Source organism: Quercus lobata, chromosome 10 (assembly GCF_001633185.2).
Source record: "Quercus lobata isolate SW786 chromosome 10, ValleyOak3.0 Primary Assembly, whole genome shotgun sequence".
In the NCBI taxonomy this organism is placed as follows: Eukaryota; Viridiplantae; Streptophyta; class Magnoliopsida; order Fagales; family Fagaceae; genus Quercus; species Quercus lobata.
The window spans coordinates 36,977,172-36,996,440 of NC_044913.1; the positions used below are offsets into that span (position 1 = coordinate 36,977,172).

General features: G+C 33.4%; 1 protein-coding gene across 1 annotated transcript; it reads left to right on the top strand.

Annotated features, from left to right (window-relative positions):
* Nucleotides 1-1,780: 1,780 nt before the first annotated feature.
* On the top strand, nt 1,781-9,949 carry LOC115964693 (heparanase-like protein 3). Its single transcript, XM_031083955.1, has 9 exons — nt 1,781-2,029; nt 2,584-2,620; nt 2,795-2,978; nt 3,123-3,274; nt 4,823-5,053; nt 5,355-5,544; nt 5,649-5,774; nt 8,930-9,029; nt 9,566-9,949. Exons 1-9 carry the CDS (start codon nt 1,781-1,783, stop codon nt 9,947-9,949), a joined length of 1,653 nt encoding a protein of 550 aa, XP_030939815.1.
* The last annotated feature ends 9,320 nt before the right edge of the window (nt 9,950-19,269 follow it).

Genomic DNA, 19,269 nt, shown 5'->3' on the forward strand with positions numbered 1-19,269 from the left:
TTCTTTTCTTCTGTTTATCTTCTTCACACGCAACCCAGCTCTCTCTCACTGTATTGTGCGTGAATGAATTTGAATCAAACAAGTTTGTGTCTTGCTCAAATGGCACTTTACCGAGAGAGTATTTGAGTAGCATAGGAGGGAACAGGACCAACTAAAAAGGCTGCAACCACTTTTCAATGTGTGGTGAAAAAGCATGCCATGATTTTAAACTATTTAAGGTTTTTTTTTTTTTTATTTTTTTTTTATTTTAATAGCTATACCCATTTTAGTGTTTTTCACTACCCCACTAGCACCAGCCTATTTATTGTTTCTTTTTACTGATTTTTGAAATGAGTTTTTTATAATGCCTGCAGACTTCTCCAAATAATAACACCTGTTGCTACAATATGCTGTGCTCAGGTGCTCAGGCTTTTGGCTAAGATCAAGTGGATCCCTCAGCCCTATTTCCAACTATGGTGGTGATCAACAGATGCTCAGAATCCTTATTTGGAAGGTAGTGCAATATTTCAATTTAATTACTTCATCAAATACTTCTAATTTTTGGTCTCACTTATGATTGTATCATATGTAATTTTTTTTACCCAAAAAAATTTAGAGTAATAAATGTTACAGATATGGCTCTAGCCCAAGTCCTAATGCATTATATTGTTCTTATTTGAGTTGATATACTAATTTAGAAATATTGTGAAATTGTTTGGGGCATTTTATTGTAGATTATTATAATTTTTAATTATGAGTTAGGCCATGTACATCTATTATATTATTATTATTATTATCAATTAATAAAAATTGATATATCATTTATTGTATGTAATTATTTTGATACAACTGAAAAGAAACATCCAAACTGAAACATAAAACCTTGACTCCTATTGATACAACTATTCTTAATTAAATTCAAAAAAATCATTATTTGCTTTGCCTTTATATGTTTGTATCATTTTTGTTTATGAAGTTATTCAAAATTAGGTTACAACTAATTTTGTAATTAAACTTTGTCTCATATTTAATAGTTTTTCCGTGCATCGCACGGGTTGGCGACTAGTTAATTATATGATAAAACCTAAACAAACAATATACACCTATAATTTTCCTTACCAATCCTTTCCAGAGAATGATATTTAAAAAGACATTGAACTTAATTGGCCCTCCCTTTCCTTTTCCTTTTTTTTTTTTTAAATAAAAAATAAACTATATAAGAATTTGGTATCATAAATGTATTATCTGTGATGATTGAGAAGGTGACAGTGATGGTGATATTTTGCAGAAAACTAGTCAAGGAAGTCAGGCTATGGATTATTATAAGAATAAGATACACCAATATGTCTGCCTGCCACATGAGAGACGATTGTAGTAGTAGACTTTTACTTGATTATATATATATTTATAGTATGGATTTGTTAGGGGCTACCTAGTACGTACACCTGCCTTTAATTTCTAATCTGGTGAAGGTTTTCCTTCGTTTTCTCTGGTATTAAGAAGTTCGTGCATGCGAATATAATACTCATGTGTCATTAATACCTTGGTCTTTCTTATTTGGTGTAGGCAATCATGAATTTCTGGTTATATATACTAATGAATAGCAAATAGCACATCACATCATTTCATCCTTCAATTACAGCAAGTTTTGAGTTGTTAAAATATATATATCTCTCTCACTCTCACTCTCACATATGCATGTTCACGATTCCTCCCACTACATGCAATTATTGAAATCTCTTTGTACATAAATACTTGCTTGCACTTGCAGCTAATAAGACTAAAGATATTGTTTTAAATGATGGGTTCCCAATATCTTCTCACTTGTGTGTGTTTGTGGCTGCCCTTGGTCAGTTTCACCATCTCCGTGGCTTCACAGAAGAGTACTACAGGGCCTGGAAAAGTCATTGAAGGCAACGTTTTTATAAATGGAACAACTTCAATTGGAAGGATAGATGATGATTTTGTCTGTGCCACTCTAGATTGGTGGCCTCCTGAGAAATGTGACTACGGAACATGTAGCTGGGGCAGAGATTCTCTGCTTAATCTAGTAAGTTGATCTTCTTTAAAATGGGTTTTTTTTTTTTTTTTGGCCTCACTATGCGTGTTATCAATCAAATCAGAATCCATCTTTACTGAGTTTTTTTCATTTTCAATGCGACTATACTATTAGCCAAATATATTTTGTTAGTAAGTTAATCTTCTAACATCATAGGAAGATCTTCTAAGAACTTTTAGGGACTGCCACCTTTGAGTAAATTTTCATTGACACCTGCATATCATTCTTTGTATCATGACAAAATTAAAACACCAGAATAAGTTTGTAATTGCCAAAAGCAATAATACCACCTTGACAAATAATTTATATTATCCTTTTCCCAAACACCTCCCCTAGGAGAACCAAGATCATGGTCAATGATGTAAAGAGTGTGATTGTGTTCCATAATTTTAACGCATTTAGAGTGCCACATTATTTAAACTTTTAAATTAGTGTATCCATGACAAATTGTACACTTATTAGATTCAAAAACTGAAAATCCATTTCACTTTGTTACTCATTTTACCTTATTCTAATTTATACTCTGTTTCTTTCTGTTTTGGTAGGACCTTAACAACATAAAATTCTTGAATGCCATCAAAGGTAAGTAGTACTCGATCACTTGGCACAATTTTAATCCACCAACACACACAATAATAATAATAATAATAATAAAACTTGTTTAACAACTTTTTTTTATAAAATCCAAGATGACTTTTTTTTTAATGGACCCCAAGTTGACTTTAGAACTCACAACTTCGATTGTATATATTGCAGCTTTTTCTCCCCTCAAAATTAGATTAGGTGGGACCTTACAAAATAAGGTAATATACGAGAGAACAGGCAATGGACAACCGTGTAGCCCATTTGTAAAAAGTAATTCGGAGCTTTTAGGTTTCTCTCAAGGCTGCTTACCTATGTCACGCTGGGACGAACTCAGCGTTTTCTTCAAGAAAGCCGGGTAATAATTTTGTTATTAGAAATCAACTAGTAGTAATAATATAAACACTTTTTTTTTCAAAGAGATATATATATATATATATATATTCTTTAATCTTTAGCTATACTGTTTTTTAACATCATCGCGTTCCCTTTTGAAATCCAGGGCTGTAGTTGTTTTTGGTCTCAATGAACTAAGCGGCAAGACTATAGATTCCCAAGGTTCTGCTGTAGGAGCTTGGAATTCCAGTAATGCTGAATCTCTTATACGATATACTGTAAACAAGGGCTATAATATCATTCATGGTTGGGAGCTAGGTAAGAAATTCTATGTTCGTGTTTGAATTTTGGAAGGTATATCTGGAAGCAATTTGCTTAAGCTTAATAGTCTTTCTAGAGAAATGGTGAAAGTGTAACATACAAAGAGAATATAGTGAGTAATATTTTTTTTTTTAACATTAAGGACAGTTCTTACCCTTGTCTATCATTTACTCAATTAGATACATGCAATGATGCAAGTACTGACTAAAGAGGACATAAATATAACATACATGGATTATCAAAAATATATATATATAACATACATGCGAAACTACTACATTCATAGAAAATACAAAAAGCATTTAGATAGATGCAAGTAATGACGAAAGATACGTGGGAAACTACTTTGTGTGTAGGAAATATAAAAGGCATTATCGTTTGACATCATTGTTTTTCCATTAGCCAAGGTTGTTATTGACCAAGGATTCCATCTTGAAAACCTCAAATCAGTATTTTTATTACCATAAATTTTGTTCCATAATTTTTGTTATGGCTATGAGTGGTTGCTTTATCACTTCTCATATGGACCAACCATTGTTTTTTCACCTCATATAATTAACTACATTAAAATTATAACAAAAATTGTGGCATCAAAATTGTGTACACAAACTTTTTCATTTCAAAGTAATAAAAAAGAACAGGACATTGATGTTATAAGAATTAGATTTTTTGTGCAAAGAATATTACAATTTTAATAAATGGGAAATACTAACGGATGCCCTTAGGGTAATAATTAACAATCCATTTAAAGAAAGTTTTTATGAAAATATATATATATATATATATATATTTATGTTTTGACAGCCTTTTTCATTTCCAATAAAAATGGTATCAAAACTTTCTTAAAATGGATTGTTAACCATTACTAAAGGCACTCGTTAGCATGATCCTTAATAAATAATAAGTGGTCATGTTAACAGGCCAGTCCTTTTAAGGCAATTGTTAATAAACCATTTTATAAAAGTTTTGACACTACTTTAATGAGAAATACTATAAAAAATAGTCAAAAAAATTAATTGCTTTTCTCTTTTCCCATAAAAATTTTATAAAAATATTTCTTAAACCAATACATTTAAAGCATCTATTAACTTTTCTTAATAATAAGTATCAAGCTTTAATTTTGTTTTCCCTTTTCTCTTAGAGATAACAACACTCAATATTCTAGTAAAAGGAACAAGTCTCTTATATAAAATTTAGTCTAAGTTTATTATTTCTAATTCTACTTTGAAAGAGCAATTTAAAGTCAGTTATATTGAGACCACTACTCACGTTGGGCGGAGTGGAACTTCTCCAAGCCTTAAAGGTTTGTGGAGTTTGAGGACCCAAGTTCGAGTGGTCCTGGGTGGGGAGGGGTGAGGGTAGTATATTAGGTTCATTAGATTAAGATTTCTAACAAAAAAAAAAAAAAAAAAGTCAGTTACATTGAGAGGTTAGTATATGTAAAATTATTTCATATTTTTCTATACGCGTTTAAGCTTTTAAATTCATCATCAATCAATGGTTGCATAATTGATAATTCTATGTAAAATTATTGTTCCTTTTCAGGAAATGAACTGAGTGGGAGTGGAATTGGGGCAAGAGTTTCAGCAGACCAATATGCATCCGACATCAATTCTCTCCAAAACGTAGTGCAAAATATTTATGCTGGTTTTAAAGTTAAACCACAAATCGTGGCACCAGGAGGATTCTTCGATGCAACTTGGTTTGCAGATTTCATAAAGAAAACACCTAAATCTCTTCAAGTGGTCTCCCACCACATTTATAACCTTGGTCCGGGTACATTAATTAATTTGTACTGTTTTACTTAAGCATCTATATAAATATATATATATATATATTTTTTTTTGCTGGGTTACTTAAGCATCTATATGTTTATTAATTTTCTGTCTAACTTATTTGTTTAAAAGTGAAGTGAGATAAAAAGTGGTTTATTTAAAATTAATTAATTAACTAATATATTTGGTATTTGTTAAAGTCACTTTTTATCTCACTACATTTAAATAAAATAAGCAGCTTTTAGACAAGCATTATTATTTTATTTATAATGACATTGTTTTATCAAATACAATAAATATAGGAGTTGATGATCACCTTATTGAGAAAATCCTAGACCCCTCTAGTCTGGACAGCACATCGCAGACCTTTAGTAGCCTTCAAAGCATTCTGAAGAATAGTGGGACACAAGCCGTTGCATGGGTTGGTGAAGCAGGCGGGGCTTATAATAGTGGCCATAATCTTGTCACTAATGCTTTTGTTTTTAGTTTCTGGTAATATCCTTTAATTCACTTTCTCTCCTGCTATTATATAGTATTTTCCATTACAGTCTCAATTGGTTTTTATTTTTCTATTAAATTAATAAACAATTAAGCAGGTATTTGGACCAACTCGGGATGGCATCATCTTTTGATACCAAAACATACTGTAGACAAACATTGGTTGGTGGAAACTATGGCCTACTCAACACTTCCACCTTTGCTCCAAATCCTGATTACTACAGGTCAATTTTTTTTTAATTTTAAGAAAAGCATTTAATTTAATTTAATTTAATTAATGGCAATCAAACAAAGGTTTATTATTTAAGTGGCAAAGGAAATGAGCGGCTAAAATTTGGTCTCAACCCCCTCCCAGTCCCCCCCTGGCTTTATATGTAATGGGCACATGAGACATGTGGGCCCCATCCCATATGAGAAGCATGGCTTCAAACGAAGCTATTTTGGCTAAAGGCTGTGTTTGGTTCGCGTAAAATCATTTCCGGAAAATATGCTATTTTCCGGAAATGCTATTTTCCGGAAAGGAAAATGTTTTCATGTGTTTGGCTGTCACAAAATTCATTTTACGGAAAATTAATTTTGGTGTTTGGTTCGTTTAATCAGTTTACCAGAAAATACATCAAATCCGGCGAAACGCTCGTCCGACGAGCAGCCGACGAGCGTCTGACGAGCGGCCGACGAGCGGCGCTCGTCGATCGACGATCGCGATGGACGAGCACGCTCGTCGATCGACGATCGCGATCGTTCGATCGCGATCGTCGATCGACGAACGCGATCGTCGATCGACGAACGCGATCGTCGTTCGACGAACGCGCTCGTCGATCGCGCTCATCGATCGACGAGAGACAGAGCGCGCTCGTCGATCGCGATCGTCGATCGACGAGAGACGAGCGCGCTCGTCTGTGCTCGTCGATCGCGATCGTCGATCGCGCCGACGACTCGATCGACGATCGCGATCGTCGATCGCGCCGCTCGTCCGCGATCGTCCCTCTCTCTCTCTCTGATCTGGCTCTCTTTTCTCTCTCGCGCGATTGTCCCTCTCTCTCTCTCTTTTTCCGGATTTCATTTGAAGTGAAAATGAAGACAGAATTCATTTTCCGTGGTCAAGGCTTCAAATTTCGGTCAACCGGAATTCGATTTCCGGAAAAAACGTTTTCCGTCACAGCCAAACACCCCATTTTCCGGAAATTATTTCCGGAATTCGTCTTGAAGTCGAATCAAACACAGCCTAAGGCTGTGTTTGGTTCGCGTAAAATCATTTCCGGAAAATATGCTAATTTTCCGGAAATGCTATTTTCCGGAAAGGAAAATGTTTTCATGTGTTTGGCTGTCACAAAATTCATTTTACGGAAAATTAATTTTGGTGTTTGGTTCGTTTAATCAGTTTACCAGAAAATACATCAAATCCGGCGAAACGCTCGTCCGACGAGCAGCCGACGAGCGTCCGACGAGCGGCGCTCGTCGATCGACGATCGCGCTCGTCGATCGACGATCGCGATGGACGAGCACGCTCGTCGATCGACGATCGCGATCGTTCGATCGCGATCGTCGATCGACGAACGCGATCGTCGATCGACGAACGCGATCGTCGTTCGACGAACGCGCTCGTCGATCGCGCTCATCGATCGACGAGAGACGAGCGCGCTCGTCGATCGCGATCGTCGATCGACGAGAGACGAGCGCGCTCGTCTGTGCTCGTCGATCGCGATCGTCGATCGCGCCGACGCTCGATCGACGATCGCGATCGTCGATCGCGCCGCTCGTCGGCGCGATCGTCCCTCTCTCTCTCTCTGATCTGGGCTCTCTTTTCTCTCTCGCGCGATTGTCCCTCTCTCTCTCTCTTTTTCCGGATTTCATTTGAAGTGAAAATGAAGACAGAATTCATTTTCCGTGGTCAAGGCTTCAAATTTCGGTCAACCGGAATTCGATTTCCGGAAAATAACGTTTTCCGTCACAGCCAAACACCCCATTTTCCGGAAATTGATTTCCGGAATTCGTTTGAAGTCGAATCAAACACAGCCTAAGGCTGTGTTTGGTTCGCGTAAAATCATTTCCGGAAAATATGCTATTTTCCGGAAATGCTATTTTCCGGAAAGGAAAATGTTTTCATGTGTTTGGCTGTCACAAAATTCATTTTACGGAAAATTAATTTTGGTGTTTGGTTCGTTTAATCAGTTTACCAGAAAATACATCAAATCCGGCGAAACGCTCGTCCGACGAGCAGCCGACGAGCGTCCGACGAGCGGCGCTCGTCGATCGACGATCGCGCTCGTCGATCGACGATCGCGATGGACGAGCACGCTCGTCGATCGACGATCGCGATCGTTCGATCGCGATCGTCGATCGACGAACGCGATCGTCGATCGACGAACGCGATCGTCGTTCGACGAACGCGCTCGTCGATCGCGCTCATCGATCGACGAGAGACGAGCGCGCTCGTCGATCGCGATCGTCGATCGACGAGAGACGAGCGCGCTCGTCTGTGCTCGTCGATCGCGATCGTCGATCGCGCCGACGACTCGATCGACGATCGCGATCGTCGATCGCGCCGCTCGTCGGCGCGATCGTCCCTCTCTCTCTCTCTGATCTGGGCTCTCTTTTCTCTCTCGCGCGATTGTCCCTCTCTCTCTCTCTTTTTCCGGATTTCATTTGAAGTGAAAATGAAGACAGAATTCATTTTCCGTGGTCAAGGCTTCAAATTTCGGTCAACCGGAATTCGATTTCCGGAAAATAACGTTTTCCGTCACAGCCAAACACCCCATTTTCCGGAAATTGATTTCCGGAATTCGTTTGAAGTCGAATCAAACACAGCCTAAGTGACAAAAAGATATAGGGATAGGTGTAACACTTCTCACATGACTAATGTGATAGGTGTTACACACTTAATTACAACTATCCCCCTTACACATAAAATTCCTTACTCCCATATGAGAAGCATTACACCCATCTCCCTTACCCATAAAATTTTCTTCCCAAACCCATTAGTCTCAAGCTCTTTACTCACTCCTTGCCTTGGCAATGTGTGACTAAGTTCATGGGATCCTAAAGTTGTAGGAGTATTTCTTTTGCTATGTATATGAGATTTATAGGTATTTGTCCTAAACCCACCTAAAAAAATCATACTCCTAAACATACCTACTACAAGATAACGTATCATCTTCTTAAATTAGCCCCAAAAAGAGGTAGATTTAGGACACTATAAATTTTTTCACATAAAATACCTAAAATTACACACTTTGAGTGCTATTGTCGTACTTTTTTTGAACTTCCATAACCATAAGATCAAAGTAAAAATAATTTGCTACATAGGCTAATTTTAAGTAAAGACAAGTGTAAAAGGATGTATATGAAAACTTACTAACATTGTTGTTTTATTTTACAGTGCCCTTCTTTGGCACCGTTTGATGGGAAACAAGGTTCTGTCCACAAGATTCTCCGGGACAAATAAAATACGTGCTTATGCTCACTGCTCAAAGAAAACGGTAAGTATTTGCATCCAAAAAAGTATAATCTATTGTAAGAGAGAGGGGAAAAAAATTATAATACCCTTTTATCTCATAAAGTTTAGGACTATTTTGGTCGTTTATATTTATTTATGTTTTCATATTAATTTGCCATTTAAGAATTCATAAAATTACTAGCTCTAAAATACTGTAGAATGCAGAAATTTCGTAAATGTTGGAAGAAAATTAAACATAATATGGTGGTTAAATTACTAATGAAAATGGACTATATATAGGACTAATATGAAAACATAATCAAACCTAAAGGGTTAAAGTGAAAATTTTGAAATGTAAACTATTAAAATAAAAACAACTCAATTTTTTTTTTTTTTTTACAAGATAAAAATTCTATTTTAGTCTAATGTAAGTATATATGTGTATGAAACTCCTTCCTAAAAACTTGAACCTTCAACCCTTACCTCCACACCTTATAAACACTTTAATAAATAATAAAAAATTACAATTATAAGCTAACAAAGAAAGTTGGCTAACGTGTTGAGTTTACGCTATTGCAGAAAGGAATCACATTGCTCTTGATCAACCTAGACGGTAACACTACAGTTCAAGTGCGTGTTTCGACTGAAAATAATTCTGGCGGAACCAAGAATTCGAGTATGCATGAAATTCAAATTCCAAGAACAAGATTTGCTACAATGCATCGAGTTAGAGGATCTAGACGTGTTAACGAAACAAGAAAAGAATATCACTTAACAGCAAAAGATGGGGATTTACACAGCCAAACAATTCTTTTAAATGGGAAAATTCTAAACATCGATTCATCTGGGCTTATTCCACCCCTAATACCAATAGATGTGAACCAATTAGATCCAATAATTGTCGCCCCTTTCTCTATTGTATTTGCTCAAATTCCGTATATCAAATTCTCCGCATGTAATTAGCTGCTGTGACAATAATTGATTAATCCGATTTTCATGTGTATGAATAAAACTATTGGTTAAAAATAAAAATAAAAATAAAAAATTCATTCTTGGTTCTTATCAATATATGGTGATTTCATTTTGACCCTTATAAATTCAATTGCGTTAGTCTATACCTTTAAAAAATATATATATTATATGCAGGGACGAACCCAGGATTTTTAGTTGGAGGGGCCAGAGATAAGCGGAAAAAAAAATTTCAAAGACGCATCCATATAGTATTAATAAACTATCAACCAAGACAAATATCCAAAAATCATTATTTCTTAGGACAAAATGGGCTTCTGGCCTTTTCAGGCAAATTAATTAGCCTTTTGCCCTTCTTTCCAAACTAAATGTCGAAACTATATCCTTTTCAATATATAACATCAAAGAGTCCGTCAAAAAATCATTTTCCATTTTGTTTCGAAGGTTAGTTTTGACAACTTTCATAGCTAAAAATGCTCGCTCTATAGTAGCAATAGAAACTGGAAGAGTATGCACAAGTCTCACTATTCTATAAACAAGTTTGTAGTGTTCTGAATTTCCAGTTCTCAATAACCATTGAGACAACTCAGATAAATTTTTCAATTTTTTGAACTTTGGATCCAAAACTACATTATGCTCAAAATGATAAAACTCCTTCTCCAACACTTGTTTGTCATAATCTATGAAATCTTGTGGATAGAAATCATTTACCAACAAACAAAGATCACTACTTCTGAAAGATTTTAATGCCTCTCTAGATTCTAAAGTTGAACTAAGCCTAAGTAACTCCATTGCATCTTCATTAAACTAATAATTTAGTTCATGTAGTTAAAAATCTATTGTAGCATAAAAAATATTTACTTGATAATGATGCTCAATTGTAACGTTATCTTGTTGATTACGAGTTCAACCTCGCCTCGTAACATAATGAGCATTCATATCCAGGACATCAATGCAATGCTTCTCACAAAATGATATCACAGTGGTGAGTAAGCCATCCCACCCATCATCTCTAAATTTTTGGATAAGTGCTTTAGTAGATGAAACTAAATGCATGGCATTTAAAATGTTTTGAGATTGGTTTTGCAAAGCTTAACAAAGTTTATCAATGATCTCCATAGTTTCCTTCTCAAGATGCAAGATGAAGACAAATTCAAATGAAGTTAAACCCTTATAAGCTGACTCTGCTTCTGCCCAATATTCTCCATCAATTGCATCATCAATTATATTTTGTAAAACTGCAACAGTTGAAGTAAACATCCTTAATAAGCTAGAAACTGATCTAAAATGTGAACTCCAACGTGTTTAAAGTGCTAATTTGATTAAGTCCACTTCCTGTCTCAAGCTCTTCAAGATCAATCAAACGTGCTATTTCATTAGCATTGGCAACTTTCAATTGCTCATTGCGCTTGCATGAAGCATTAACAATTTTGATCAGAAAAAAGCAATGTAAGAAAAAAATGACTAATGGGAACAACTTGTTTTGATGCTTTTACTAATACCAATTGTAAGCGATGTGCTAAATAATGGATGTAGTAAGCATATGGGCAATCATTCAAAATCAAAACTTGTAATCCATTCCACATACCTCACATGTTGCTTGCTCCATCATATCCTTACCCTCGAATATTTTGTATATCTAAGCAATATTGAGATAATAAAGAATATATCCCCTTCTTTAGAGTCAAAGCTGCAGTGTCACAACACGAATAAGTCCAAAAAAACGTTCTTTCATAAAGCCTTCTGCATCAACATATCCAAAAACCACAGCCATTTGCTCTTTCATGGACTCATCACGAGCTTCATCAACCATTATGCAAAACTTTGCATCACCAATTTCTTCCTGAATGGCCTTCTTCACTTTGACTGAGAAAACATGTAGAATTTCCTTTGAATCCTAGGTGATGTGTAGGTTGCATTTTTGGGAGCTTTTTCTATTATTTCAGCAACCTTCTCATTCCAAAAAGTCACAATACCCAATGATTCTAAAAAGTTCCCACGATTTAATGAATTAAAACTTTCATCTCGACCTCTAAAAGCTATACCTTGAAAGGCAAGATATCGGACAATAAAAACTGTGGCCTTTAGTTACAACCGATTATTTGCAATTTGTTCAGTAGTGAAATGATCAACTACCCTTTGTAAATACTGCCATTGATTCATCAAATCCTTACTCATTTGCTCGGCAACTCTATGAGCTGAGTTAGGATCTTTTCCTATATGACCTTGAAAATAACAATCTTTGCCCCCAGCCTTTCTCCAATTTCTAAATCCACCAACAATGAATGTATTTTTTCCCACAACCCCATTTGAATTATGAAAGACAAAGCATGGTAGACAATAAGCTGCATCTGTCATAGGAGAATATTCAAGCCATGTTGAATAATTTCCAAACCAAGAAACTTGAAAGCTACAATTGTGCTTTCCACTTTTTTTGAATGTATTTAGAGGAGGTTGGTGCGGACCTTTTATAATGTAAGCCCGTCGAATTTCATCACGTTGATTAACATGATATTTCAATATTTCTTTGAAATTGTGTTTGAGAGATTGGAACATCAACATTTTCTAGAATTGGAACATCCACATTTTCTAGAATTGGAATAGCAACATTAGTTGTTAGCAATTCCACATTAACTTCGGAATAATTTGAAGTTGAACCTTTTCTTTTGAAAAAATCAAGCATTGTAGTTGATTTTTTCATAATCTACAAATAAAATAAAAATCATATAAGAATCACCGTTATTCTCTTAAATTTATGTGACAATTTTCTATATTATATGATTTGTTTTTTTCTTTTTGTCATTGGTCTGCCTTTATTTATGTCTTTGTATTTGGTTGGTCTACCTTTATTTATGTCTTTGCCTTTATTTATGTCTTTGTGTCTTTGTGTTGTCTCCATCTTTCTAATTCTGACCCACTAACCCAATGAATCCCACTACCGACACTGCTAACAAAAACTTTTCTTAACTTTACCTTTTTTTTTTTCTGTCACTTTCCGTTGCCCAACTCCACTTGTCCCTATTATGCCTAACTACCAGTCAACAAAGAAAAAACTATCTCTACAAACTCTACTCTCTCTCTATCTCTCTTATCTATATAATGCAAGAGAGAGAGTCACAAACGCAAAGTGACAGCCACAAAGCCAAAAAGCCCCAAAAAAAAAAAAAAAAAAAAAAAAACACCACAGGCAGCACAGATTCAATTCACAATCACAAACATCAGTTCAGTTCATCACTCATCAGTAAAAACTAAAAACACAAACATGAAACAACACAAGTCCACAAGCACAAACATAGTTTCTGTGAATGAATCTCAGATTCTCAATTTCTGTGATAAGAGTAAATACTTGTGAGTGTGATGGGTCTCCGTGGGCAGCGGTGGCGGCAAGTGGGTCTCGCGTGGCGGTGTGGGTTTCGTCGGCGTGGGTATTGGACTGGGTAGGTAGCAAGATGATTAGATGAAGATGGGTCAGGTCTCCAGTCTCGCAAGCGTCACGGGCCACAGCATCAGTCATGGCGACACGACTCTCTATCTCTTTGTCTCTCTCTGTCACAGCGACACGGGTCTCCGATCAAGATGGGTTTCTCCGATTACAGAGTCCATCTCTGAGTACTCTCTTCTCTCTGTCTCACACTCTCGCCTCTCAATTTCCTTTCTTTTTTTTTTTTCTTTTTTTCCCTTTGTTTTTTGCTCTCTCTGTTTGGTTTTGGACTGCTGAGACTTGAAAGCTGAGTTTTTTTGTTTTTTTTTAAGATTTACATGGGTCATGGGCTCCTGGCCGGATGATGGGCTAAGGGTTCATGATTTTTGGGAGGGGGCCAGAGCTAAAAACTAGGGGGGCCCAAGCCCTTTTTTTTTTTTTTTTGTGGGAAAATTTTACTTGCTAAAAAAAAAAAAAAATTTGGGCCTAGTGGGGGTCGGGGCCCGGGCCCCCTTAGCCCTCTACCTGGGTCCGTCCCTGATTATATGGGCTAGTCCTACATTTTGATGAACAAGATTCACCCTATTTCACTTAAACTAGAGAGGGTCCATTCAAAGCTAAAATTTTATTCATGAAACTTAAAAGTGTATGGAGTGTCACTCGACTAACTTCATTTAAAAATTTTAAATAATATAATAATTTACATACTTTTAAAGTTGTAAAATATAATTTAAAAAATCAAATAGATTCTTTTCAAATATAAAGGATTTTAATTCTTCAAGGTTACCTTCCTGTCATCTTAATAACAAAAATGTTGATGTGTCTACTGTCTAATGGATTTTTTAATAGTCATATTATTAAAATAAATAATAATAGCTGGCATAAGATGGTCATCCTTATGCCATGTCAACAATCACATTCAATTTTTTTTTTCTTTTTGGACAAAATTAAGCTACAAACTTAGTTATAATCTAAATCTACTTCTTTTACTAAAACAATTAACTTAACTACATATTTTAAAAACCTAACCGTTAAATTACATGCTCTTTATACTTTTAATACATATGTTAAATTTCATGCCAATACAATATACTAATTTACTATTCGATTCATAAACTTATTTTTTATGTATAATTTTAGACTACAAAACACTTGAAATTTAAATATTTGATTGATAATATAACTATTAATCTTTGATTTTTTAGAAATTTTGCAAGCATATAGGATATAAGAATAAAATATAGTCCAATGGTGATATGTCAAAACTCACACCTAATAAAAAGATATTGAGTAAATTTATAGCCTTAAGCTACTATCAAGTTTATAGTCAAATTTTATCCTTTCTTTTTTCCAAATTTTCAATTACCAAAACACAAAAATAAATGGTGAAGTTTTTTTTTATTATTATTAAACATTAGAGCTTTTGATAGGTTTCATTTAAATCTTAAGGTTTCAAAATGTTCCATTTAAACTTCATAGTTCTTCAAAAGGTTTCATTAAAACCTTGTCACAAAATTTGTTAACCAGGTTAAAGCTCATGTGACCAAAAAAAAACGTGGTTTAAGTGAGAAACAAAATGACGTGATTCTAATCTAGTAAAACGAAACGACACCTTTTTGGCTCAAAAAAATAGTATCATTTTAACCTCCAGTTGATCTTTACTTCTCCCATTTCCCAATTTTTTTTCTTATGCTCTCTCCCCTTTTGCTCTCATAATCTCACAGACTCACACCATAGGAATCACTCGACATCGATCAATGTTGTTTCATGCCCTCTTTTGATTATTCTAATGGTATTTTACTATATACAAATAATGAGATTAGCTATTTGGGACTTATATACTGTCTTTGTTTGGACAACATCATTACATCACATTTCATATTGATAACAAGTAAATATGTTTGGGCCATTTGGCACAACCCTAATTGAGCTAGGCTCAAGGCATAGGTGAGCATGAATCTCCTTTTATATTGATGGATTCTATTTGAGATTTGTGGGTGGGACACTCCAACTTTGGGTTATGCACCTAATAGTAATCGCTCTTGAGAATTCCTCAATGTCAATGGGATTGGGAGGAACTTTGTTGGATTCTTAGAAAGTGAAAAATTCCATTCATAACCCTTTGATGGCTAGACAACTTTGTTTAGGAAGTATTGGAGTGTTTTGTTAGCTTTTATGGAAGTTCTTAAAAACTTTGTTTTATTTATTTATTTATTTATTTATTTGCTTCATATGAGGAATAATGAAGGGCTATGTATAATTTGCTGGAACCTTGTTAGCCTTGTATACAATTTATATATATATATATATATATATATATAAAAGATAGAAATTATATTCTAACTTAATCTAAGTGTATATGTGTGTAAAGTTTCTTTATAGAGACTTGACCCCCGACCCTTACTCCCTCACACCCCACAAATACTTATACTTATGAAATGATCATAACGCCAAAAGTGCATGATGGTAAGCCTTGGATACATGACTTACCATCCATGGTTTTTGTCTAGTTGACCTAAATTTCTAATATTTGCTCTTTGATCCATTTTTCCAGGCTTTATTTATATACTAGTCAGGGCAGCACGTGCAAGGCACGTGCTAGCCATGGAAAAAAAAAGTAGTGATTAGGATCAATTTTAGATTTTATTTGTATCACAAAATAAAGATATAAATCATTTGATTTTTTAAATACATAGAGATTTACATTAATCAAAAGAGACATTAATTTTAAGAATGTTGATAATTATGTCATAAAAAGTTAATCTCATTCTATAAGACCGTGATAGATCCCAGTCCAATATTTTATCATTTTATTTTGACCTATAACTTACACCTCAATTGTTGTGAATATATTGTAATAACAACAAAATGTCAAGACATTTTTAGTTGTGCTAGATCTCGGTATAATATTTTATTATTTTATTTTAACCTATAAGGAATTAACACATGCGTCACAACATTTTCATAATAATCTCTATGTATACATTGTACTTAATTACAATGTAAATTTTTATTGTAGACACAAAAAAATTGGCAAATTTTGTACACATTTACAAAATTTGTACAATATTTACCATTTTTTGTGCAAATGTGTATAATATTAACCACTTTTGTGTATTTACAATGTAAACTTGCATTGCAAGTACAAAGTAAACATATAAAGATCTTAAAAAAAAAAAAAAAACAAAAACAAAGCTCAAACCAACTGGCATACTTGAAGGGGGAAAAAAAAGTGCACTTCACTAATTGAATAAACCAAAAAAATACTATTCATGAGCTTTTGGCTCTTTTTATATATTTAATAGATATGCCAGCTTACATAAATATTTAAAAAAAAAAAAAAAAACTTTAGGCACTGTAGAAATTAATGTTAAAATGTTGTGGACTTAGCATTTTTTTTATTTGATCTATAAGAAACTGAGATCTCAACAATTGTGAAAATATTGTGATAACAGTAAGTGTTGTAACATTTTCTCAAAACATTTATTTATAGTTGTCACAGTCTCATATTTTATTATTTTATTTCGACTTGTAAGAAATTGACATGTCAATAATTCTGAAAATATTGTGATATTTGTTGTGTCAGTATAACAATATATATATACCAGCTTACATACATATTTAAAAGAAAAGAAAAGAAAAAAAAAAACACAAACCGATTATTGAAAAAAAAAAAAAAAAAACTTTAGGCACTGTAGCTACAATGCCAGTTGAATAAACCAAAAACATTACACAATAAGTGTTGTAACATTTTCTCAAAATATTTATTTTTAGTTGTGGTTGGTCACAGTCTCATATTTTATTATTTTATTTCGGCTTGTAAAAAATTAACACGTCAATAATTGTGAAAATATTGTGAAATTTATTATGTCACTATAACAATATATATACCAGCTTACATAAATATTTAAAAAAAAAAAAAAAAAAAACACAAACCGAATACTGAAAAGAAAAAAAAAAAAAAAAACTTTTGGCACTGCAACTACCGTGCCATGGTGCCAGTTGAATAAACCAAAAGCACTACACAATAAGTGTTGTAACATTTTCTCAAAATATTTATTTTTAATTATAGTTGGTCACAGTCTCATATTTTATTATTTTATTTTGACTTGTAAGAAATTGACACGTCAATAATTGTGAAAATTTCGAAAAAAAAAAAAACTTTAGGCATTATAGCTATCGTGCCAATTGAATTAACCAAAAACATTGCACAATAAGTGTTGTAACATTTTCTCAAAACATTTATTTTTAGTTATGATTGGTCACAGTCTCATATTGTATTATTTTATTTCGACTTGTAAGAAATTGACACGTCAATAATTGTAAAAATATTGTGAAATTTGTTGTATCAGTATAACAATATATATACCAGTTTACATAAATATTTAAAAGGAAAAATAAAATTTGTAACCATTGTATTTACAGTGCCACTTGGCACTGTAGTTACTATTCAAAACTTGGGGAAAAAAAAAAAAAAGTGGCTCATGAAACCAAAGCCCTGTAGCTACAGTGCTTTAGCGCATTCGTGCACGTCAATAATTGTGAAAATATTGTAAAATTTTTGTTGTTAGTATAACAATATATATACCAGATTACATAAATATTTAAAAGGAAAAAAAAAAATCCTGTAGCTATTGTAGAAGTGGCACTGTAGTTCAAAACTTGAAAAAAAAAATTTAAAAAGTGGCTCACGAAACCAAATCAGTGTAGCTACAGTAATTTAGCGCATTCGCGTTTTTATATATAGTAGCTGCAGTACCAGTTAACTAAACCAAAAGCACTATAGCTACGAGGCATAGACACATTCGCGATAAAGCAAAAGTACTACACAATAAGTATTGTAACATTTTCTCAAAATATTTATTTTTAATTGTGGTTAGTCATAGTCTCATATTTTATTATTTTATTTCGACTTGTAAGAAATTGACACATCAATAATTGTGAAAATATTATGAAATTTGTTTTGTTAGTCTAACAATATATATACCAGCTTACATAAATATTTAAAAGAAAAAAAAATAACACAAATTGATTACTGAAAAAAAAAAAAAAAAAAAAAAAAAAAAAAAAAAAAAAAAAAACAAAACAAACAAAAAAAAAAACTTTAGGCACTGTAGCTATAGTGCTGGTCAATAATTGTGAAATTTGTTGCATTAGTATAACAATATATATACCAACTTACATAAATATAAATATTTAAAAAGAAAAAAAAAAAAAAAAAAAACAAAACAAAAACAACAACAACTTTAGGCACTATAGCTACAGTTCCAATAACTAAACCAAAAGCACTGTTGTAGCTACAGTGTTACAGTGCATGCGCTTTGTTGTGTCAGTATAACAATATATATACCAGCTTACATAAATATTTAAAAAAAAAACATACACACACAAACCGATTACTGGGAAAAAAAAAAAAAAACTTTAGGCACTGTAGCTACAGTTCTGGTCAATAATTATGAAAATATTATGAAATTTGTTGTGTCAGTATAACAATATATATACCAACTTACATAAATATTAAAAAATAAAAATAAAAAACTTTAGGGACGATAGCTATAGTACCGGTTAACTAAACCAAAAGAAATGTATATAAAGAAAAAGGAAAAGACAAAAAAAACAAAAAGCACAAAAAAAAAAAAATTTGTTGCCGCTGCAACAATGCTTACACAGTGCAAACACATTGAGTGCTCAGTACCAAAGCAATATAGCAGCATAGCCTCTTTTTATATAGTTAATAGATATAAATAAATAAATAAATATATATATATATATATATATATATATATATATATATATATAAAGTATGCTGGCAAGCTTCCAAATTTCTTTTCCCAATCATGCATTAAATGAAAGTAGTTGAGACTTGAGAGTAATGACTAATGATGATGTCTTT